Below are 25,295 nucleotides of genomic sequence, written 5' to 3' on the forward strand. Positions count from 1 at the left end.
TTATTTGTATTGTTCTTGCTCCCATTTATTAGAAATTGCACAGAACTGTTGCAATGTTGTAGTTGTCCTGTATCAGATAAAATAATTTATATTCACAGCGGGGGGCAGAGTAAAGTGAGCAGGTCTCTGCTGCTGTTGGTCTGTTACTAGTTTTTAGCATATATATATATATATATTTATTTTTTTTCCCCCAGTAATCATGGATTTTGTTAATGTGGTGGGAGCTGGTTCTGGATATTTCACTGAAAATAATAATACTGTTGGACTTACAGGTCTGACTCAGGTACTCAAAGCAGGGCTTCTTTTTAACTTGAACTTCATCTGAATTTTTAATTGCATCCCAGTTGTTACTGACTCTACTGTCTTTGACTTATGTTCTATTAATAGCAATTGTACATAAGGTAAACGGTTCTGTTAGTTAATCTTTTAGCAGCACTTGAGGTGCTCAGAGAATAACTGCTGTTAGTAAGTAACTCTGTTGGGGGCTGATGGTTCATTTGTTTCTTCAGAATGGGTAATTTAAATTTAGAGCACAACTTCGTACTCCAGTTCCAGGAGAGAGGTCTCAGACTCTTTGGAAATAGCAATCTTTATACAGCTCTGCCAGTTGTTTCTGAGAGCCTCTATAATTTTATATTTATGTAGGTATAGATGAAACATGAGATCAAACAGCTCCATTCAGACATCTCCGTCCTGGCTGTTCTATTCCTTTACGTCTAAAGGAGACCCCCATAAGAGAGAGGGAGAGGAAGCACTGTGCAACAGTAGGATGATGAACTGTATTGGTAATAATATTTGAAGTCTTGTATCCTTGTCAACTGCTGCTGAAAAAGGCTGGTACACCAGGAAAACAAAGGATGAAAAGCGTTACAAATGGAGGGGTGGCTCATGACACTACAGTGCACCTTCGCAGTGATGACTGAGGAAAGAGATACCAAAAGGTGGAGGCTGACTGTGCTTCAGTGTGATGTGCTCTGTCTTTAACCCTTATGCCAGGGAGATAAATATTTGGGAACCTCAGCAATGAGCTGCTGTTTGATGATCCTCTGGGAGCCCTGGGAGAAAAGTCCTGGTCATGGGTGCACATAGACTTGGGGAGTGATGACAAGCACGTACATTATGGTATAGAAGAGTGATGCACTCTGATCTTGTCATGATGATGACAGGTGACTCCTTTGAGGTAAGTTGGAGGAGGTGGAATTCCTTCACCTTCATCTCTGCTGTCACTGGGATTCAGGAAGAATCTTGGAAGAAAAGGTGTTTGAGGTGGTGGTTAAGTCCCCTCCATAGGTGCTAACATGGGCTTCCACTTGAACTTTCCCTCCATTTCTCTGATTTGTATATCATGACCAGTCTGTACCTGCAACTGGTATACCAGAGTTCTGGTAGATGGGTACCTCGGCTAGCTGTTCCTTTGGTGAAATCTCCTGGATTTACAAACCTGAGCAGGAGATCACTTGCAAATGCGAGGTCAAATTATAATCGGAATATGTATGTCACAGACCCTTGTGGATGGGTGAGTTTGAAACTGACGCTTATGTTTCACACTGGTGAAAGCTATTGTTTAATCCCCAGTTGTGAGATTCTCAGTCACTGCGAAGTGTTGAGAGAACAAGTCATCTGTGTTATCAAGGAAAATTCCCCATCTCTCAGTCACATAGTGAAAAAGGATGAAGCACAGGAAAACAATTCATTGGAAATAAATTCATAAAAAGAAAGCAGAACTACACTTGGCTGTGTGAATAGGGTATCTCTTAAAGAGATTAAGACATTTCCTTTAGTCACTACTACTTAAGTAGGAACAAAAGTGGGAAAATGCCACCACTAAGCATTTCAGTCTTTCATGATGGAAAAAATGAGCATTTGAAGATAATCATATCTGACGGTGAACAAGAGGATATAAAGAGAACTCTGTCAAGTGCAACTTTGTACTCAAAATCCCCATCTACTGGCTGAAGATAATTAAAGGTAGGTGAATGGTCTGTGCACAGAAAGCTAAGCTCTGATTGTGAAAGCAAGGAGAAATGTTGGAATTAGAAGACCAGAGCAGATCAGCTGTTCCTGCTACAGCTTCTTTCTCAGAGTCACTGTTGACTTCAGTGAAACCTGCTGCTCAGTACTTAAAAAATTTCAGGTGCTTCAGCATGGGCTGTAGAAACGTAATTGCTTTTAAAAACAAAATAAGCCTATCAGGATGCACTCAGCACTCCTCTGAAGTGCAGATTATGAAGTATTGGGACTGAAATGTAAGAATCATTCTGCTGTTCACAATTCAGACAGAAGGCAGTGCAACTTTCAGACTACCCTTCCCATTAATAGGAGACAGAAAACAAAATTTATTTGTGTTATTTTGATTAAATAAATGAAAAAGTCTACATTGGGAATATTTCCATAACATTGGACTAAAATTCGGGTAATTCACTATTGCTGATTTTTTACATCATTCTTCCAGGGCTCTGACCTGTGGTGAAAGAGGAGAGAAAGTTAACATGAGAAGAAATAAAAGAAAAACAAAAAACCCTACTTTTGTACAGTTATTGAAACACAGTAATGATGTCAGACCGCCTTCAGTAGAACTGGTCTATGCTGTTGCTGTTGGAGGGCAATAACATGAAAAAGTGTTCTTGCATAGGCTTAAACTGGATTAAGGGTTTGTTTTTATTGCATAAATTGCACGGAATAAAAATGACCAGGAATTCAGGCTGGCAGTCTACTAGGAAATACTGAAGGCATTCACCGGCAGCTTCCTATGCAGTATTTCATTTTGAGTATATGAAGAGAATCCTTGTGAAATCCTTTAAATATGAGAAATAACTAAGAAAATATAGTAGATTACTAAATTTGAGCAGGTTACGCTGCTTCAGTGATTTTTGCTTCTTGGCCTCTGCTAGGAGGTGTGGCTAGTTTGTGATCAGTTCTAATATTGCAGGGAAGTTTTGAGGTCTCATTGGAGAGAATCATATTGGCTCTGGTGATAATCACCTGGGAAATATGATGGAAATTTAGAAAGTTATGTGCCTCTGCAAAGAAAAACTTAAATACATCTATTCTGGGTGACTGAATAGGACTATTTAACGGAGTACAAGACTTAACCTAGGAGTGTCAGTGTTCTGTGACTCCAACCAATCCATTTTTTGACATGTTGGAGCTGGACATGATTTTGAGTTCAGGGTTTTTTTTTGGGGGAAGAATGTTCAAAGAGGCATTTGGTTCAGTTGCTTGGGTATCATGGTGTAGCTAATAATTGATAATTCAGTAGGAATTATCCATCAACTCTCACAAAGACTTTCTTAGAACAGAAAGGAGATCTGGCTATGGCAATGGCAACTAAAAAAACCAGTCCTCACGATTAGCTGGATTAGCCACATGGGAAGAGGATACTGTGATGTTAATTTCTCTCCACCTGGAAATTTTAATGCGAGATGACACGGATCAGAATTTTCAGGGCTTAGACTTGGTAGGAAAAGGTGTATACCTGGTGTACAGAGATGATCCAACAGCTGTATTTTAGTGCAGGACTGTAGTGGGCTGAGTTGGGACAGCGAGGTGTCTCGCTGAAATATGAACTGACTGGGTTGAGTATTCTCTTCCATTTCAAAGCAAAGTGAGAGAGGTTTGTCTAAAATGCCTTCACTGATGAACTACAGCTTGTAAGCTGCTAAGATGGAAAACATTAAATTCACTGCTCTTCCTAGATTACAGTTGTCTGTTACTCTGGGAGTAAAATTCCACATTGAAAGGGTAAGAAGATACTTAAACAGGAAAAAAAGCTATGTTTGAAGTACTCTGGGCAGTCTTAGAGCAGATGCAGCAGTCAGAGGTGCATGTCTCTGTGAAGTTTCTTTTGAGAACTGACCGATATGGTCTTTTTTTTCTCTAGAGAGGAAATGAGATACATCTGGGATTTCTTTACTGACTCGTTAAATAATATGACAGACTTACAGATGTTCAAGTTGAAAGAAAAAGTTGATGTCAGTGTTACAGATATGAGACAAATGGGAACTCTAAGCAAAGCAGAGGAGAAACATCCATAGAAATCCTGTTTATGAACTGTCACCACTGGTTGTATTGTAGAGCACCTGAGTTGATGTGGGTTAGATGAAACACCAGCCTAATGTTAAACACGTTGGTTGGCGGTTTGAAGAGAAATTCCCCAATAAGGCTGTGTTTTTGGCAGGGAAGAAGTCTACTCTCTGTATACAGAGTCTGATTCTTTAAGGGTACAGAAATGTGCTGTGTGAAATGTGTGCAGAGGGTTGCGTGTGCTGGAGGATGTCATATTATGTCTGTGTAAAGCTGCTGTCCCTTATTAGGCTTGCTGTCAGTGTCAAAGGGTCAGCAGTAAGACGTGGTTTTAGAAAGCGAAGAGTGTTAAAAAGAGGCTGATTTATTAGGGCTTAACTGCAATAAATCTAGCCTCCTGCTGCCAGGAGGCTCAATGAGTTGTTTAATGTGGAGGCAGTTAAGTGAAGGACATGACTAGGGAGGCTCTGCTGTGAGTGCACCTCCACTGAGCAGAACAGCTGCAATAATCTGTAAATCTCTTGCAGTGAGTCTTTTTGTTAACGATGCCATCCAGTGCTTCCCTTTTCTCACGTCATGTGTGGTGTGTGCATGACAGCTTTGCTGTCAGTACCATGAGGTTTGTTGATGATGTGAATAAGAAGCCTGGAGGAGGTACAACTACTGTGATTTAATTTACAGTTGGCATCACTGCATGAAGTACTTACATTAGCTAGGAAGTTTTCGGGGTAGTGTGATCCGGAACCGTGGCTTACGCTTTGTAGAAACTGTCCAGACTGCTGCTGCTATCCCACCCTGGGGGTATCCTTGAGGGCGGCACTCATAGATGTCAGTGGCTAACACAGGTGGGATATTACGTTAAGGATCTAGCCATTTCTGTACATTTATATAACTGAAAGAATATGGGTGGAGGCCTGAAGGAATTCTGGAAATGAGGCTGTGAAACAAGTTGAATCTGAACTACTGACCTCAGCTCAAAGATTAAAGACCAAGTAAAATAGCAGGGAAGGGTGCTTGTTTTGGAGGTCTGTAAGTGCGTGACTGAGGACTGTGTGAGTGGGAGTGGAGCAGAAACTGTTTTTGCTGCTATGCCATCAATCCTGTCTAGCTCAGTTCCACAATAATGGACACAAAAGACTTCTTCATATCACTACAAAGTAAATTTGCAGAGTTACATTGAAACTTCCAGAGCATATAAAGCCTCAATGCAGTTGCCATTACCTTAGTACTCTGGTCAGCCTCAAAGGATCCTGATTTCTGCCTTTCTTTGGTAAGGGTGTTCCTTACTAAGACTGAGAGTTTCTGTCATGATAATTGTTTGGGTGCATCTTACCTTACTATTTATTTTAAAGCCTTCAAGAAGACCTCCTCCTCTTAGGAGAGGTCTGGAGCATAAGGGAAAGAGAAATAATAGTTCTTGACTTTGGTACTTTTTTTACTCTACCTTTGTCCTCAATCAAACAACTAAAAAGTCTACTGAACACACACTGGGCTCATTTCAGGCAGAATTCATGCAGTTCTGTGCTCGTGCATTTGCTGACATGGGTATTGTCTCATCTGTTTAGTATGTGAGGCTGTACCATCAGATGCTACCATACATTCAAAACTGTTATAAAAGATTTCTATCAGTGAGGGATGGGAAAGAGTTCTTATACTTTGTTTATTATTTAAAAGCCACATCTTTCTGGTCTTAATATTTTTCCTTTCTCTGCTTTTCAAAACCTTGTTACTTTATCTAAATTACTTTTGGGGCCAGAATCCTAAATTCTTCATTTATTTTGCCTTGGAAAACACCCATCTGGTGTTTCCAAAAAGGACACTACAGCTTGCACTGGAAATGATGCTTAAAGTTCCTGACAGGTGGACAGTCCTCAAGGTTGATTCTAGTTGTGCATGTGGAGGGTGAGAAGTAAGACAACAAAGGATATTTGCTCTCACAGGCAGGAGAATGGTCTCTGTTTCTGTTAATATTTCAATATCATGGGAAATTTCTTCACGACCGTCAGTACCTTCCCCTGCAATTACCATGGCGAATATTTCTATCTCCAGTTCAACCTGCAATCCTGCTGCCACCTAGGAGAGACAGAGGATTGCTCACAGGTAAGGTGCATGTTTCATTCATAGCCCCCTCCAGCAATGCTTACGGTTGGTTCATGTTCTGTGTTTTCTGATGAAATCAAAGACTTCTGTGTCTTTGAATCATCTTCAGTTGTGCCCAGCACAAATGCTTGTGCTTGCCAGTTACTGAGCACCTGTTTCACTAAAAAGGTCTGTACAGAACAGTGGTTCTTCACATTGCAGATTGAAAGGAAATTGTCAGGTGTTCTTTTCACCTCTCTGCAATTTTTTCCCCTTAAATTTTCTTTTATGTTCCAGAGGGAAAAGGGGAATTGAGGGCAGCTGAGAGAGAATGAAAAAGAACATAGGTATCAGCGAGAAAGGGGAGATGACAAATGAATGGACGTGTGGAGAGAAAAAGAGAATGGAAATTCTTTTAGCCCTTTTAAGTGTCGGTTTATGGCTGGGCTTCTGGACTAGAAAATTTAACTTGCATTCTGGCACTGACTCCTTGCACAAGGTTTTGCTTCTTTATTCCATGCCTTTAAAAGCATGGGCAAGGATATTGACGCATATTTACCTGGGTGCTGTGTGGATACTGGCCCAAGTATCTGAACAAGATTTGTTCACATATAACATGCAGGGGAAGAGAGAGACTAAAGTAAAACAGAAAGTAAGAAAGCTTTTTACTTAATGGGACAACTTCACGTGCTGTGGTGCTTTGCTAGATAAAAGAGTTAAGGTGGAGGATAGTTGCAAGCAAGAGGCGAAATGGCTAAGGCAACAGTTCACTAGGTTCAACTCCTGCAGGTAACAGGAGAACAGATAAAAGACCAGGCATAAGGTAGAGCAGCTATAACAAATACCCTAAGCCATGGAAAACCTTGGAGGTAGAGGCAGAGTATCCAGTCTGTATCAAAAAATCCCTCTCTAACCTCAGTGCTTGACCTGCTGCTTTCCACTGAAATTAGCATGTTTATCCCTCTGCATTCTGGGGCAGGCTTTGAGACTTGGAGTCTCAGGCCAAAATAGGGCACTTGGTAGGAGGCAACAGAGAGACAGCAGAAGGTAGCATCACTTCAAATATTTTTAAAGTTATTTGAATATATAACTGCATGTATAACTATAATAAAATAACTGCCCTCTCTATTCCCAGACAGCTGGTATAGGAGGATCTCTAGATGGCCTGAGGGCCGTGTGAGTCTAGCATAAAACAAAAGATCTTTGTGTAACCTACAGGTCCTGGTGTGTACATCACGCTCAATCCGGTGTGCGGAGGTGGTTGCTTCACCCGAAACCTGTCAGAATAGGAAGAGAATCAGTTTGCTAGAATCTGTTTCAAGCAAGCAGAGTGCACAGCTGGGAAGCAGGCCATCTGCTTTTCCTGTGTTTGTGTAAATGACAGCAGAATTTTTTAGATCATCCTTCCCATCACAATGTACAACTTTGGCTACAGCAATATTCCTGGGCTTTTAGCCAAGGCTCAGGTTTCTACCAAAAAACCAAAGCAGCAGTTTAATGGGCCAAAGTAAGTCTCCAAAGAGCTCACTACTCTGCCTTGTCCTTAAAACAGGATGTGAAACATCTGCAGCCTAAGCCTGCATACACACAGGAAGCTGAACTTACATCTTTTTCACAAACACCTGTGTGTTGCACACCCAGAAGTCCTTACTGATCTTCGTTTGATGTGGTTTGATATGATTATATTGCAAAGCACGATCCTGGTATAAATTTTACGTAAATGAGCCTCTTTAATTTCATGGTATCCATTAAGGCAGTAGTTTCATTTCATTTCTCATTAATCGTTTCATATCTGTGCAGTCCTTTTGCCACGCGCGTGCAACTTCCCTTGCTCCAGATCATTGTGATGGGACATTCCCCCTGTCCCTTTGCTTAATCAATACTATGCAGATAGTTATGTTCTATTGTGGCTTTGGCTTGTAAAAACAAAACAAACAAACAAAAGAGACACTGTTCAGATCTCTAAAGATCTTAGAGCAGATATGACCTCTACTTTTTTTTACTTTACCCTGTGATTTTCATTTCCACCTGAACAATAGTTACTAGTTCTTACAGAAGTAGGTGATAAAAAGAAAGGTAGTAGAAGAGGCATACTCAGTACATGTCTTCTTTTTAGGGAAAGCTCTGACAGAATTATAAACTGGCTGTCAGAATTCCTGGAGTGCTGGCTGTTAAGAGAAACTGGACTTGATCTTTGTCAGGACATTCTATCTAGTTCAGGCAACAGTATAGACAGTTTGGAAGACATGTAAACTATGGACTCTGTCCTGGAAAATGCTTCAGCACGTGGTGGGCATGGGCCAGAACTGCTAACCCATCAGCGTGTACTGCTGTCATGCAGCACCTACTCACTTAGTTCACTTCTCAAAGCAGCTAGTAAAAGACTTAGAGGTTAAGCTGGATTTATCAGAATGAGGGTGGTATTTTCCATGACTGTCTCCATATAGTGTTCTGGCATGAATCTAAAGAATATAACATGCACATCTTGAGCCGCAGGCTGTTGATCTATGACCTACTGATTGATCATTGGCATGCACCATGATGCTGAAATGTGCATGAAAGAAGAAATGTCCCTTTGATACCACATGTAATTTGGTTTATTTTATTTTAGACTCCTCCATTCTGATGGAAGGAGTTGTACAAGAGTCTCTCAGTTGGTCTTGAACAGGTTTCTGAAGTGCTTAGTTGACTGACTTAATTGACAACAGACCATGATGATTCCAGCTGGGTGTATTTCCTTTGAGTTTCTGTTTTGATGATAGTTTGCTACTCAAAGAGGAAGAACAAATGTCAGAGGTAAATGCTGTATGTTTATATTATTCTGGCACTGTGGTACCATAGTAAAGGGGTACTGTGACTGCTAAGATAACGTCACTGTTACAGTTGTCTTGATTGTCTTTTCAAAGAAGACATCAGACTGCATGTAGAAAGGGAATGTTTGGCAGGTGCTTTCTCATGTTTCCAAAGAAACATACAAGAAGGTACAGCCATCAGGGATGTGACACTTGCACACTCAAGACTAAGGCTATTTAATTCTTTCCTTTTTACTTTCCTTAATCAGTGCTGATGTTGAATTGAAAGCTATAGCATCAGTGCTAAAAAGACAAATCACGTTTTGAATGACCCAGGCTAACATGACAGTAGGAAGTTTATTTCCGTGCCTTCAGTTAGCCTCCCTCTCCTGTGATCTGTTGGTCTAGTACAAAAAAGGTCCCTACAACAGGAATGGTCCAAGTCTGGTTTACTCCATGATTCAGAGAGAACAGTCTATAACTGTCCATTAGGACAAATGGCTGAGATATGCCTGAATCATAGAATCATCAACGTTGGAAAAGACCTCCAACATCCTCTGGCTCAACCATAAATAGCAGCAGCCTTCATTTAACTGCTGAGTCATAGAATTGTTTGGGTTGGAAATGACTTTGAAGATCACCTGGTTCCAACCCCCATGCCATGGGCAGGGACACCTTCCACTAGGCCAGGTTGCTCCAAGCCCCACCCAACATGGCCTTGAATGCGTCCAGGGATGGAGCATCCACAGCTTCCCTGGGCAACCTGTTCCAGTCCCTCATTACCCTCTGAGTAAAGAATTTCTTCCTTATATCTAATCTAAATCTACCCTCTTTTAGATTAAAGCCATTACCCTTTGTCCCATTATTACACTCCCTGACAAAGAATATAAACGGAATACTTCCAGTTGCAGGGTGTAATTGAGGATAGGTGGGAGTAAGAAAGTGACATTGGCATACTTTGGCAAGAACAGCTATCTCAGAATGGAGGAATTTATAAATGAAATATTCTTGGGTTTTAGCTTTGGGGATTTGCGGCCACCTGAAATGAAAAATCTTACTAAATCCTGCAATTCTTGAAAACAGCCAGTGGGAGTCTACCCATTCAATTGAAACTATACTGAAGCTACAAATCCTAGGTGGAAGCTCAAAAACTGTAGAACGCAAAGACAATTATTGCAGGCTCTCCCTTAAGCTGAAAAGCAAGGTGTGTAAAACACAGCTAAGACAAGTGCAGTGGAGAGAACTGAGTGGGAGGAACATGTTTGACCCTCTTTTCTGTCACATGTATGGCAGCTGGGAGGACAGGGGTCATAAGCACGCTTGCCTGAATGCTGATCAAGTAAAAACTCTGGAACAGTGCTTATGTAAGAGTGATTGAATTGAACATATGTGCAGTCACCCCAAAGGGGCATTCTAGCACAGAAGAAAGCAGTCATAAGCATTTTCTTACTGTATTTGTATATTTTCTAAACTGCAGCTGGGTAAATCTGGTAACTTCCTGTACTTTGTCAGGCAGTGCTGACTACACTGCTGGACTGCAGACCTAAAAATGGATTTATCCTCACCATGCTGGAGCATAATGCAGTACTATCTTCTCTCACTCACTGATAGGGGTGATACTGAGTGAAGGAAACATGCACAAATAAAGGTTTTATATCATCTTTATCCTCTGAATCTGTCACTGCTGAATCTGGTTCTCAATGCAGCTCAAGACATGGCTGCCTGAATACAAATCAGACCATTTAGATTGGCAGATAGGCAGCATTCAGCAGCAACTCTAGCAAAGCCAAACATAATACCGGCTACCACAAAAGAGTTTGGTCCCCGAACCTCAGAACTTCAGTAAGAACCAGTATATCATCTGCTATGGGCTAGGGCTATGCATCTAGGACCTGTTGTTCATTACTGATTTGCACCTTCCTAGTAACAATAATATGCAAATAATGCTGAAGTATTTCTAATATTATCTTGTCTCAACCCAGTCAGCCATTATCAAATGATTCTAAATATAAAAATAACATATGTTATTTCATATTACTCATATGAAAAGGTTGACAATTAACAAGCAGTGCAAATTATGACAGTTAAAAAACAAGTTACTAAGAATTAGAACAAACCTTGAAAAGTTTATGCCAACATTCTTCAGAATCACAGTGGTTGCATAGGTGCAGCCTTCCTTTAGTACTCCAAATGTCACTCTAGGTGGAATGAGATGGAAGCCACAATGATGCCATTTTGTTGTTGCAAGAGAAGATATGTTGACCTTTCCTGCAACAGGATCTTCTATCTTTGTAAACAGAATTAAAATATTAGACAACAGAGAAAGTTGGTGGCCAGCATCCTAGGTTCAGAGTTACTACACCTAAATTAACCTACATTTAACCTCTGCCCACTCATTCTGAAGAATTACAAAAAGTCACCCTAACTGAAGAAGCAAAGCTAAGTACTTCTAATATTGTCTGCAAATTTATAGTGGTTTGCGTTTTCAGACATACTAAGAAGCTATTGAGATATCTCAGGGGAACTGAGTGTACTCTTTTGGCAACCTGTGCTTTCATGGGGGTGCCTATGTACAGAACTATGCTTTTGGCATGAGTTAGTCCCTAGTAGTTGAGAGGAAAGCTACTTTTAGAATTGCTAGTAAATTTATGTATAAACTGCAAGCTCTATTGTTTCAGTAGACAGATTCAAAACATTGTCCAGTATTGCTCCATAATGAAGATTTTATGCAAAAGAGATGACTGAGAGAATATTAGTATTAACAAAAAAGACGCTATTTTACCTTTTTGTGTGGTATGGAGTTTGGTTTTCTTCCCTGAAGTGACAATGGTAATCTCACTTTCTCTTTTCTTGGCTGTCCTGCAGCATTCACCAGCAGACTCTGAACTTTAAATTGAAATGGCATCTCTTGTGACTGTGCAGCCTTGCTTAGATCTGGAAAGAAAAGATTTCCAAAAGCACAAAAAACTAAGCACCAAATTCTGCCCAATCCCAAAGTTCTTGTTCAGATAAAACTTTAATTTTCTATGAAAGCATTTGATTAGCACAAGGACAGCAGAATTGGCTTCATTAATATTTAAGAGGTCAACAAGTACTTTTAAAAAAAATGCTAGCAAGTAATTAAAATTTAATAATAGGCAAAGATATACTATAATTAGTAAAACACTCATTGGAAACATCACAGTGGAAACATGCAGTGAAGGTATAAACACCTATGGAAGTGATTAAAGACAAAAGAGGAGGTACAAAAACCCCAAGCACTAAAATCAAATTTAAGGACATTACTATTCCAAAGGCAAGCCTAGACTGCACAATGATCACCCAGGTTGGTCAAGCCAAATCTGTATGTCCACGTAGCAACAAATTCTAGTCTAGGTCCCAAAGCAGTACAAGTCTGTATGCATAACTAGCTAGTAATCCCTGTCTCTTAGCAGGATTTATTATCTTGAATGCAACAATTCATTTGTGCGTTACCTGTACGGTTCTGATTCTGGGGCTAAGATGGTCTACCACATCATCTACCAAGCCCCTACCTTGTCATCTTTGAACTGTGCTCCACTGTATAATAAGGACAGACTGAACACAGCAATGGCCAATGGAAATGTTTTAGAGGAGGAATTATAGCTTGCTTGTGTCTGAAGTTCTGCCACCTCCATCATGCCCATATTATTATAGCAGTCTGCTAGGGTAAGGGAGGGAATTTCTCCCATTATTTTTAAAGCGTTCTCCCTTTCTGCCAGTCATGTGTTCAGATGTATTTTCAGAATACTGAACAGAAATAGCTGTATTTAAATTTCTACTGTACATATTTTTGTCAGAAGTTATAAAAAGATAGAAATTAACCTGCTCCAAACAACACTCTGGAAGGCAACCTTACCTGTTGCACTGCTGGAACCTTTACTTTGCTTTGAATGAGTCTTTGGCAGAAGACCTGGAGATGGTGAAGAATCACTTGTGCTGTTGAGACATTCAGATGCTAAAGGGAAAAATAGTGGGATACTGTGACAAGTGTTTTTCACAATCATCAACATTTTAATAAACACATGAAAAAAATACCAACGTATTTGGCACCTTAATTTAGACAATCTTTGAAAACTGTTTACATGACCATGAGATGCTATGAAAATCCTGCATGTAACGTTTTGCTCCACAAGGCAACAAGGATCATTTAAATATGTGTATCCTATGATTCTTTATTTGTTGTTCTCTGGATAACTGAGAAATAAGTCAGGAAGGTCTAATGAACAATCCAGCACAGGCCTTCTGGTAACTGCAAAAGGAGAAAATATGGGAACTAGCAGGGGTCTGACAAAACTCCATGGAGGACTGCTTTCCTAATATGATTCTTTGTTATGTACAACTTTTTATCTCACTACATCATCTTAGTACTTGCTAGAGCTGCCATTCAAACAGAGTTGAAGTATTTCTCTCAGTGCTGTAAAGCTTATACCTCAGATGATGGTCCACTCTTATGCTGCTTACCCTCAATCACTGCTTTGTCCAGCTTCAAGTGCTTTCCCCCATATTTTCCAAACTATACTTACCTTACATGTTTCCTATTGCACATCCTTTCTGCTCCAGTCCCCAAGCTTCCCCTCTTCCCCTTTCATTTCACAATTTGTACCATCTCTCAGCTTTTTCCTACACTCATACTAATCTTTGTCCAAGCGTGGCCTCCCCATCATCCACTCATCCACTTCTGAGTATTGTCTATTTCACTTAAGATTTTCTTGAGCATCCTGAGCATCCAATTGATGGATTTCTTTGCATCCATCAACTCCCACATTCATAGCACAATTCTTCAGCTTTGCATCCAAAGCCTATGGTGCTTTCATATTCAGTGATGTCTGTAAATGCTCCTTTAACACATGAAACATAGAAGTCTCATAGACTGCATTGATATCAGTGGATTAAACAGGAACATTCCCAGATATTTAAACATGGTAATCTATACGGTTAAATTGCTAAACATTGGAATGATATTGACTGTGCCATTGAGCAGTCTCCCCAGAAATATTGTTGGGTAAATGAGTTTTGGCTAAGGAAAAGATCACCTTTTTTGAGGAGACTGAATTTACTAGCACAGACACAGCCTTGTCCATACTGGTGTATCTGTGTCAGGGAATGCTGCTGTGTGTGTTTCATGTATTAGAATAGATATGGTTATTGTGGTCCAAGCACTTAATGTATCAAAATGCCAGAATACATACGGGTAGATAATTTATTCTTAAATTTAACTGCAGTATGAAATGAGACAACTGAATAATACAATAAAGAAGATATTAAAATGTTACCAGACAGTAGAGCTCAAATTACCTCTCCTAGGGTTTTTGATTGTCTCTAAAAGTAGATTTTCACTTTCTATTTTTGGAACTGGAGGAAGTTCATTTGACAGTGCTTCCACATCAGGAAACTAGAGAAAAGGAAGAAAAGGAGCTTAGGTATTCTAACCAGAAACACTAAAAAACAAAACAAAACAATAACAACAACAAATAGCATCCTTCCCCTCTCCTCCTCCTCCCCCCCCCCCCCCCCAAAAAAAAAAGAGGATGCAATGGAAATAAATAAGGAGAACCAAAGTAGTCAAAAGAGAACTTATAAGTATAGCACAAATTTCAAAGTGCATTTTTGAGGATACTTTATACTGAAAGCATTGATCAGGTGAGAATATAACAGGAAAGTTCCCAAGGCCACCTCCAGTTAACATGGGTTGGTTTACTCTTACTTTCCTTTCCAGTTAACAGAGAGAGGTTGTCAAGGGGTGAATGAAAAGACCCAAGGTTCAGCATCTGTTTTGAATCAGACTGTCCCCAGACATTAAATAAGGAATCTACATGGTTTGGCCTCACTACATATATATGCCATCTCCAAGATATGTTTCCTTTGACAAGGGCATATAATTTCCAGTATTAATTCTGCAACAATTGTCCTCTGTAACAGTGTCTTGAGATAATTTGAGGCTGAGATGTAAAACCATAACTGTATTTGTGGGATGATGACTGACACTACCTGGCCTCACATAAACATACCTGGTTTACAGCTTCATTACCTTTTTTGAGAGAAATGCCTTGCCCCATTCTGATTCAAAATATGGAGGAATTATTTTGTTTCTTATTGCCATTAAGGTTTCCTTTTCTTCATCAAGTTCTTTCCTAAGAAATTTTTGCCATTGTTAGTAAGGAAAAGAAAGAAAAAAGCATTATAACTGAGTTCACCCTGTTTTTCAGTATTATGTCCGAAACACTGAGAAATAGAAGAGTTGCAAGTGGCATTTTGTTCTCTGGTTAATCACGTTGAACAATATTCTTGCAGTTTTCTCAGTAGAAACTGAGAAGAGGCTGGCCTGGCATGCAGACACAAACTCCGCTGCAGATACTGATTTATGGAGGGACTGATCAAAATGCGTACGGACTGTGGGTTTGCTGCTCCAAAGAGCTCCCCCTCAAAACATGCTCCAGTTCTCTAAACCTTGTGGAACATGTCCGAGACTGCCAATATAGTGCTTTCTGAACCTTCCAACAAATATTTAAACCTGAGGATTGGTGTTTCAGATGCATTGTGATTGCCAAAATTTATAAAACAAAATTAATCCAATTTCCTTATTTTATGACAGAAAAACTTGATGGCTCTGTGGATACTCAGAAAAAGCTGTCCAGACTTCTGAAGGTAAAACTCACCTGAATAAAGACCACTTATGTTTTCAGCTTGAGTTAGTCCAGTTTTACACTATTAGTAGCGTAAAACTGTTTTACACTACTAGTAGAGCGGGACAATCACTTCCTGGGACAACCACAACCCCCAGATCCCTCTCTGTGGGGCTGCTCTCTGTGGTTGACAGCAAGTTGAATATGAGCCAGCAGTGTGCCCTGGCAGCCAGGAGGGCCAACCGTATCCTGGGATGCATCAAGCACGGCATCGCTAGTCGGTCGAGGGAAGGGATTGTCCCACTCTACTCTGCGCTGGTGCGGCCTCACCTCGAGCACTGTGTGCAGTTCTGGGCACCACAGTATAAGGACATTAAACTGTTGGAGAGTGTCCAGAGGAGGGCGACGAAGATGGTGAAGGGCCTAGAGGGGAAGACATATGAGGAGCGGCTGAGGTCACTGGGCCTGTTCAGCCTGGAGAAGAGGAGGCTGAGGGGGGACCTCATCGCGGTCTACAACTTCCTCGCGAGGGGGAGTGGAGGGGCAGGTGACCTATTCTCTGTAATCACCAGTGATAGGACCCGTGGGAACGGTGTTAAGCTGAGGCAGGGGAAGTTTAGGCTGGACATCAGGAAGAGGTTCTTCACCGAGAGGGTGGTTTCACACCGGAACAGGCTCCCCAGTGAAGCAGTCACTGCACCAAGCCTGTCTGAATTTAAGAAGAGATTGGACTGTGCACTTAGTCACATGGTCTAAACTTTTGGGCAGACCTGTGCAGTGCCAGGAGTTGGACTTGATGATCCTCATGGGTCCCTTCCAACTCGGGATATTCTATGATTCTATACTATTGTTTCAACAACTTGCAGAAATCCTCACCCTTTTAATCTTATTGAGAGTTTTGACGCTGACTTTAGAGCCAGAACTGCACATGATAATCCTCGGTGCTGGCTATGCAGATATGTATATATTTATTCTTTAAATTGTATGCAAAATAGTGGAAAATGTTATATTAAAGTATAAATTTGGAATTATATATATAAAAGATTTATATCTCATGCAAGTCAGTTAGAAAGTAATTAAGAAGTAATAGGGAAGAACACTGTTTTCAATTGCTATTTAACCTCTTACAAAATCAAGAAAGAAAAACCAAGTGTCTGATCATAATACTAGTTCATCACCATTTCAGGTTATTCGGTATAATCTGAGAAACAGTGAATGGCCTAAATAGCTGTCAAAATATTTTAAGTTCGTTGTGAATGAATGTGTAAAAACATTGCTGTGTTTTTCATGTGGAATAATGGTGAAAACAATAACAATCTTTCCAAATGTAGACTTAAGGTGGCTCTTAAAACAATTAACTTTCTGTCCTACTAATACTATTACCTGTACTCTTGTAGTTTGCTCTGCCATTTGGACACTGGTGTTTGTCCCTTTGTGCTGAATGATCAGGAAGGAAAAAAAGAAGTGAAAATGAGAAAACTAGCATAATGTTTTATAAGCACAAACACATTTATAAGATAACCCTGGAAAGAAATGCTCTTTATGAAGTATGTTATATTAATTTTAACTAGAGACTCATGACTTGAATTTGTATAGTTTGCAGCAAAATTTTTCGCACAAATCCTAATTTTTATTGTATTATTCAACCAAGATAACCCACAAAATCCTTTTCCGACAAACTTTCAAGCATTTTTCAGATAAGGAAAGAGAGGCACAGAGGGACAAAATAATCATAGGAAAAGCTATTGTGTTATGTATCTAGAGATCTAGTTCCTGGTTCTTAATGACAGTCAGCTTGGTTCCATCCTTCGTGTTATTTACATGAGTTCTCACTGGTCTGTCCTACCTGAAACTCTGCTCCTGCTCCTGCTCCTCTGTTTGCTTAGCGACTGTCTTCTCTGTGTGATGCTGGCATTGGGAAGCAACTGCACGTTCATACAGCTCAGTTATGTGAGCTGCAGAGTAAAGAATATTATTGAATGTAAGTGTTATCCTAAACATTTGTAACTGTTATGAATAACAAATGTAGAAGGATATATTTTTAATGCATCTTTCTAACATTTGATGAAAAGCTATGGTTTAAAAGCTGTGAAGATAAAATTTGTCCTTATTAATTACATCCCTGTACTTTTAATCAAATTAAAGATTTATTGCTGGGATAATACTGTAGAGCCAGTTGAAGAGAAGCCTGGATTATTCTGTCTTTTATCATCAAGAAGCAATTTTATGAGAAAGGCCAATTACAGATTCTTTATTATTGTGGAATAAGAGGCAAAATTCAGTTCAATGTAGAAAAAAACAGAAGCATATTAAGCTCAAACCTCCACACTGTATTTCCTGAAATATATTTATGTTCTTTCAAGACACAAATCAAATACCTGTGAATAGGAAAAGTTGCTGGCATTCAGTCAGTTTGAGTGGGGACCAACATTCCAGGTCTCTGTCTCCAGGTGAAAAAAATAATTTGGGCTTTCAGGTACCTTTATTACTTTCAGCACTCTAACACTGTACTTAATTTTGGCTGCCTTCACAGTCACAATCAACATTCTCATGGAAGGAACTACCGCTTCAACATGTACAATGCAGAAAAGCCAAACTTTCCATATTTGACTCAGAAAAATTTGGGGGCTTTAATAAAGAATTTCCCTGTCCACTTACATCTTCTATAAAATGTGCTGCTTACTTCATGCTTTGCACCTAGACTGTGAATTCAAAGAAATTTTCTTGGTTCAAACAAAATTTTTGTGGCAAAACTTAGGATATATGAGTATTTGAGAGATATGATCCTATTTGATCATGACAACATCTGTTAGTGTTTTAGGAATTAAGTAATAGCAAATTTCAAAAAAAAAATTGATCACCTTTTTCACAATAAAATAACTTGTATTTTCCTTTTATTTTTTTCTTTCTATTTTTGCCTCTTTTAAAGAGCTTCTCTTTCACTCTGTCTTCCTTGTTAATAATATTATACTACAAGCACATTTTAATTATACTTTCAAAATCAGAAAACTGTAGCAAGCCTTTGCAGCAGTTTCCATTTACATTGCATATTGTGCTTTGGTATTTTTTAACAAACAGAAATACTCTTAGCAAGGCACGAGGGGCAGAAAAATAACATTTTGAAGACTAGCATCACTATGGGATTGAATACTATGGATTTTTCTACTGAAAAGGTCCATGGAGTTTTAAAGGAAAGAAATATTTTTTTTGTATCTATTTAGAACATTAATAAATGCTAACAAGTCTATTATGAAAACTTAGTAGAAATTCACAAAGGAAAACTAATACCAACCATATGAAGTTAAACAAGAGCAAGTGTCAGATTCTGCACTTGAGATGGAGCATCTCTGAATACACATACAGACATGGGGATGAAAGGCTGGAGAGCAGCCCTATGGAAAGGGATGTGGGGGTTCTGGTTGACAGCAAGTTGCATGAGTCAACAGTATGCCCTGGCAGCCAAAAGAGCCAACTGTACGCTGATGTGCATCAAGCACAGCGTTGATAGCCAACTGAGGGAAGGGACTGTCCCGCTGTACGCTGTGCTGGTGTGGCCTCATCTTGAGTACTTAGGGCAGTTTTGGTGCCACAGTATAAGAATGATATAAAGCTATAAGAGAGTGTCCAAAGGAGGTCAACGAACATGGTGAAAGGTCTAGAGGGGAAGATGTATGAGGAGTGGCTGAAATCAGTTGGTTTGTTCAGCCCAGAGCAGAGCAGACTGAGGGGAGACCTCATGGCAGTCTACAGCTTCTGCTCTCTGGTGACAGTACCAGGACCAGAGGGAATGGCATGACACTGCGCCAAGGACTGGATATTACGAAAGTATCCAATCACTATTAGGAAAAGGTTCTTCACTGACATGATGGTACTAGAACAGGCTCCTTAGGGCAGTGGTCACGGCAGCAAGCCTACTGGAGTTCAAGAAGTGTTTGGTCAACGCTCTCAGTCATGTTTAATTTTTAGGTAGTCCATTGTGGAGTCAGGAATTCAACTTAATAGTCCTTGTGGCCCCCTTCTAACTCTGGATATTCTATGATTCTAGTACATTGGCCCTACTTTTCCCTCAGACAAGGCTAATAGAACTGAGAGATGACTGTTTGAGACATGATTTTCAAATGTAATGAACAGCCAGGACTTACCCAGTTGCTTTGAAAAACCTATCTGAAATATTAATATAAAATTAACCAAGTAGAGCTGTGTCATAGTTCTTATACCTGAGAAAACTGTACACACATGGAAATGTGGATCAAAATGACAAATACACATGCCTAAACACAGGAAGTGTTTTTTTAGAGGTACTGAATCATTGATGCTAACAAGCTCTAACCACCTGTGAATATCATATAATCATAGAATGGTTTGGGTTGGAAGGGACCTTAAAGATCATCTAGTTCCAACCCCTGAGCAAATCATGCTCAAAATGAAAGAGATGGAAGCATGTACGTAGCATACAGATTAATTCACTTTTGTGTTACTTCTTTCAAAATACTACTACTGTACTTTAATATTTACTATGGTATTCAATCATTTTAAAAGATAGATATTCAATTTTTATTACCTCTGGCACTGATATCTTCAGATGACTTCTCCCAGATAGGGAAGGACTGCAATGAAGAACGAATAACTGTGACTAGGCGAGAAACAGACCTCACAATAGCATCCTCTTCAAATGATTTCTAATCCAAACAAGTGTTATTCTGTTACCTGAGAATGTGACTACAGGAATGAAGGTATTTCAGTGTGTTAGAAAACAACAGCTGGGACAAAAGGAAACGAGGTACAATTTCCCTGGTCTAAACAGATACTTTTTTCTTTCTTGATGATGCACTTCACAGGTGGCTTCATATTTTACATGGTTGCTGTTTATTAAACCAATTAAGCCAGTTCATATTCAAACTCAAATCCTCCTGCAAAGGATTTGAACCAGTTTTAAAACTCATGGACACAAGAAATCAAATAGGAATTGTGTTCAGGAATTTGCAGGTTTCATTAATGAGGACCTCTCTTGAGGCTGGTTGACAGTAAAGTGTTTGAGCTGTGCGAGATACTTTTAGTAAGATATTTCCTTTATTTTCATGCTGGCCCCGAAACAGTTAACTGGAAGCCAGAGTTCTTATGACCAGGCAACCTAGGTTGTAACAGAGCTAGGGAACAGTGGAGACTTGGGAGGAGTGTGGCACTGATTCCTGGGTCACAGAAGGTCCACAGTGGGACCCTACTGGTAAGAGAATAGTTGTCTAATGTGAAATCTGTACCTGGAAATGTGTTCATGGCAGCCAGGACAAACAAAAATGATTAGTCACTAGAAAATTGGAATTAGGCCATTGGAACTGAGTAGCATGTTAGATTCAGCACCTGACTATCATCAAAGCACATGAATGTCTGCCTAGAGGACTGAAGCTGATTGAGTTACTGAAAGATTATTTCTCCATATTCTTCCTTTCAGAAAGGTTGTGAGTTCCCGCCTACTTTTTTGCTAGGTGTCTCTTTTCTCTACTCTCTTTTTAAACTTGCATGTCACTTGAAAAGTGCTGAGCAAAAATATATATGGAAGATTGTAATATCAAAAAATAGCCTTTTTGTTTCAGCAAATTAAGGTTACTTGCCTAAAAGGTTCAGGGATGAATTACAGAATTACATGTTTGTTTTAAGCTTGTAAGGAAAAATAGAGTAAAATCCAGAGAGCTAGGAAAAGGACTTTAACAGCATTTAACACTGGAAATATTTCATATTTACTGTTTTTGCACATTAAGACAAGTTTTAAAACACAGACTCTAAGCCTAAGACAATGTTCGTTTGCTAGAATATACTCACTTTTGAGAGGTGGATATATCATTTAGTAGTGAATATTTACACTAATATGACTAAATCAAGTGCCAGATTTTTAAATTCAGTATGTTTGAATTCACTATATGCTTATTATTTGACTAAATAGAAATAAAAACATTTCCTAAATGAGACTAAAAAAGAAAACACTTTAGTAACTATTAAAAATCTAGCATGTGAATTAACATAACACAAAGTAACAAATTTCAAAGAAAGCTGTAGGAAACAAATGATTTAAAGAACTGAAATAGAGCAAACTGACCACTACATATATGATCATTCTTAACATAAGATATAAACAGCGTCTCTTTCATTCATTCTAATGCCCAACCACTTCTGCTGCGTGAACTTCTCTAGTTTATTTTCACCACACATCTCCCACTAACCTCACCATTTCCTGACTCCTACTCCAAGTCCCTCTTCTCCTTTTTCCCACCTTTCCTATTCCTCTCCCTTTTCTTTTCATAGTCTAATTTGCTGTGCAAATTAACAGAGCATGTGCGCCCAAAATACAGGCAGAGGCAAGTAGTAATGATCCAGATTGTTTTTGGATTACCCCAAAAGCAGGTTTTAACTCTTTGTATGGAGGTCGCAGTGACTGAAAGACAAGTTTCTTAGCTGCAGTGACAACAGCCTGGAAACATTCTCATCCTAATTCTGGGAGACACAAGCACTTCAGTCATTTTTGGCCTATGTGTTTGGGAATGTATCATTCTGAGGAGGCTAAACTCATAAGCTGTTTTCGGCATTGCTTAACAAGAATGGCAGTAGTGACGTTCAGTAGTCCAGATGAACGCTCAGCGTGGCCCTGCTTCACCACTAAACTACAGCAGAGGTGGCATTGTGCTATCCAAACATTTGTTATTCTATTAATAGATTATGATGTGTTTTAAGGATGACACTTGCAACACAATACAATGTATTTGTTGGAAAGAAGTGGTTTAAAATTTTATTTTTTCTCACCGTAACCAGATCAAGGAGATTTGCAGCATTCTCTTTTTCATCTTCTGTTCTTGGTTCTTTTACATCCATCTCTTCCAGCTCACTTTCCTGCTTTAATATGTTTTCTATGTATTCCTTGTGGAACAATGGAAAAAGAACAAGAAAGAGGCAGATGTATGCTTTGCAGAAGTAGACTTACTGGACACATACATAGAGAAAAAGGTTTGTAGAAGGAATGGATGCATGTACTTCTCAGTGTCATAAAGACCCTTTCTGTGTGAATCTGTGTGACTGGTTATCTAGAGGTTTACATGGAGAAATAGTTACAAAAACCTAACAGGTCTAAGAGAGATGTATGTGCTAAGAAGGCAACAGGTAACATCTTGCCAAAGTCTAATCAACGCTCATGACTAGCAATACTGTTGAATCTGCAAGAACTGATAAACTGATGGCACCATGCATCTGCTGAATCTGTAGCAGGCCGCTAGCACACGTTAGCATCCACAATAAGCTGTGTGACTTGGAGCATATCCAAGAGGGTGGTGATGAGCTACCTAGAATCCCCTGGTGCACCACTGTGACCCCTTGCTTCTCAGTATGCAGTCAGGCATGGCCTCCCAGCTGCTGTACAAGCCAGGCAAGTATGAGTGAGTGACAAGTGCCTGAGTAAACTATGTGATTGAATAAAAGAATGTGTTGAGTAAATATCTATCTGCTATTAATAATAACAATTTGATTACATTATTAAGATCAGCTTAATGAATAAAAGATGATCTAACAAACACCGGTTGTGGTCTTTCTCTCCTTTTCATTTGATCTCTATTAGGGAAAAGGAAATTTACAACATAATAGTTGAAAAAGTATCTCAGAAAGTGTCTGAAACTCTGCTTCTACACACAAGTTTACTTTGTCAAAATCACAACTGAGTGCTAAAGAAAAGGACGCTTTTCTTTGTCCACATTTCTTTATGCTATAGAAGACTAGTTGGAGGGAAAAAAGGGTCCTTACAGAGGGTTGCACTAACACACCACCCGGCTAAAAAGCTAAATGCAATACTGAGTTTTATGAATGGAGAAGATTGGCAGAAGTAATCTGGTTCCAGTTCTTTTTCATTCCTTCATGCCTCTCCAAATAGATGGAAAAAGGAAGAATACATTTTCTTTAGATATTGATTTGGTTCTGCCAAAGTGAGTATTTGGCTAAAAATTTAAGATACCCGTTTGTGGAGAAATGCATTAATTGGACATTGATATATAAGCAATGAGGATTTCTCCTTTTCAGATTAATGCAGTTATTTACAAATGTCTCTTCAGTGCCAATAACTGCAATTCTTCCTTCCTGACATAACAAAGTATTCTTTTTCTATAAGCCAAAACAGATCTGGTCGATGGAGAGACTTAAGTTGGGATTTCGGTCTGGAACTTTTTTCTCTAGAGTGTTGCCTTTGAAAAATCAGCATGCAAATTAAAGAATCGTTTTAATGTATGTATAGACTGTAAAAGGATAAAATTTAATGCTGCTAGATTGGTATGTTCCAAACCATGCCAGGGCTGAAAAGCTGTCAATGATATTCTATTACTTTGTAATGTGAAAAAAATAGTCTAACAAGCTACAGTGTGCTACTACCTTCACAGATTTCACACGCCATTAATTTTGAAATTCAGTCTGCAATACCATCATCAAAATATGTTAAATAATTAAGTTATAGAACGTGTAAATTTCTTACTCCCTAGTTGGTAAATAATAATGTGTTTTTAACTCTAAAATCTGTTTTAAGAGCATTTTCACACTGCAAATTAAATAAATCGGTGTTTTATACCAAAACAGAGAAGTGAAGTATGGAACTGCTGGCAAGGATCAACAGCACAATTTTCAGATCCTATCTCAGAACACTTAAACAGGAGGTGCAACTTTTACCTTTTTATGAACCAGTCACTAAAGAGGGATGTGCAGACACTTTATCAGAAGACTACACAGCTATTTGCTAGACATGAACAGTGATGGAATTCGGACTTGAACCTAGAAATATTCAGTACTGATCCATGAAAACTAACTGGTAACAAGGACTACTGTTTCTGTGACTTAGTCACTAAGCTAACTAGATTTATGGTGGGTTAGAAATACTTGTACAACATTATAAATATGTTTTCAAGGCTTTGTGCAGGAAAATAAACCCTAAGCAAAGTTAAAGTAACAGATAACAATACTGACAGAAAAGACACTATTTGTTAGTATACTATCTATGATGTGTACTGGATTGGACCCCATGTATTTGCATAGAAGAGTAAGCTCCAAAAGGGATGGGAGAGGATAGCTGAGCTGCTTCAGAAATAGATTCTTCTTAGAGCACCTGTCTATGTATGAAATGCTGTTTGTTTTTCAAAAGTATTAGAATTCTTGTCTCAGATATGTATAAATTCATGTCACCTTATTTGTCTGTTCTCTGTTGCTCATTGGAAGAATGAAGCAAATATGATTGTACTACCTTGAGAGAAAGCTGTAGCTTTTCTCTCAGTTCGTCACTGAGTGGCTCATACTGGAACAGCTGACGGATTTGCAGTTTATTAGGACATTTTCGCACAGGTACTGGCAAGCACGGCTGCTTTTTAGATTCGATGTGGAGACCCTTCCAAATATGTGTTCTGACTGGAGGATCTGTGATCTTCCTCTGAACATAGGCAAAAACAAGGAAAAACAGCAAGAGGCTATTTATATTACCGGCTAAATGCAGGTATCAGTAATGACTATCTCGGCTGAAAAGCACATGTTCTGCTTATAACATCATAGATCTAGACAACCAAGTCTGTAGATTATTAGGCACAATTTATCTATCTTACAAACTCTTCATCTGGAAAAATGAACTCTCCTTAAAACTGCTGTAGCACCTCACTGAGTATAAACGAAACACAAGTTGCCTAGATTTTCCCCGACACAGCCTACCCTCTGCTTTGTTTGCTTAATAAACTGAACTTAATGTCACATTGTT

The 25,295-nt window shown here is 39.2% G+C and overlaps 1 protein-coding gene across 12 annotated transcripts in view; it reads right to left on the bottom strand.

Moving 5' to 3' along the window:
* Positions 1-82: 82 nt before the first annotated feature.
* The window catches only part of SPAG17 (sperm associated antigen 17), a 117,030-nt gene continuing 91,817 nt past the window's right edge, over positions 83-25,295 (bottom strand). For 6 of the 12 annotated variants that reach the window (XM_083843489.1, XM_083843486.1, XM_083843488.1 and 3 more), the window contains 14 exons: positions 24,795-24,977; positions 22,331-22,444; positions 20,100-20,145; positions 17,385-17,493; positions 16,922-16,975; positions 14,944-15,046; positions 14,211-14,307; positions 12,772-12,870; positions 11,677-11,828; positions 11,012-11,181; positions 7,319-7,379; positions 5,952-6,096; positions 4,731-4,868; positions 83-2,461 (listed from right to left, as the gene is read on the bottom strand). In XM_083843489.1, coding sequence (XP_083699615.1) covers positions 4,732-4,868; positions 5,952-6,096; positions 7,319-7,379; positions 11,012-11,181; positions 11,677-11,828; positions 12,772-12,870; positions 14,211-14,307; positions 14,944-15,046; positions 16,922-16,975; positions 17,385-17,493; positions 20,100-20,145; positions 22,331-22,444; positions 24,795-24,977 — 1,470 coding nt within the window. In that variant the 3' untranslated portion in view covers positions 83-2,461; position 4,731. Of the gene's footprint in view, positions 2,462-4,730; positions 4,869-5,951; positions 6,097-7,318; positions 7,380-11,011; positions 11,182-11,676; positions 11,829-12,771; positions 12,871-14,210; positions 14,310-14,923; positions 15,047-16,921; positions 16,976-17,384; positions 17,494-20,099; positions 20,146-22,330; positions 22,445-24,794; positions 24,978-25,295 lie in introns of those variants that run through there. The other 6 variants (XM_083843487.1, XR_014586583.1, XR_014586584.1 and 3 more) reach the window with 6 other exon arrangements.

Source organism: Anser anser, assembly GCF_964211835.1.
Source record: "Anser anser genome assembly, chromosome: 1".
Taxonomy (NCBI): Eukaryota; Metazoa; Chordata; class Aves; order Anseriformes; family Anatidae; genus Anser; species Anser anser.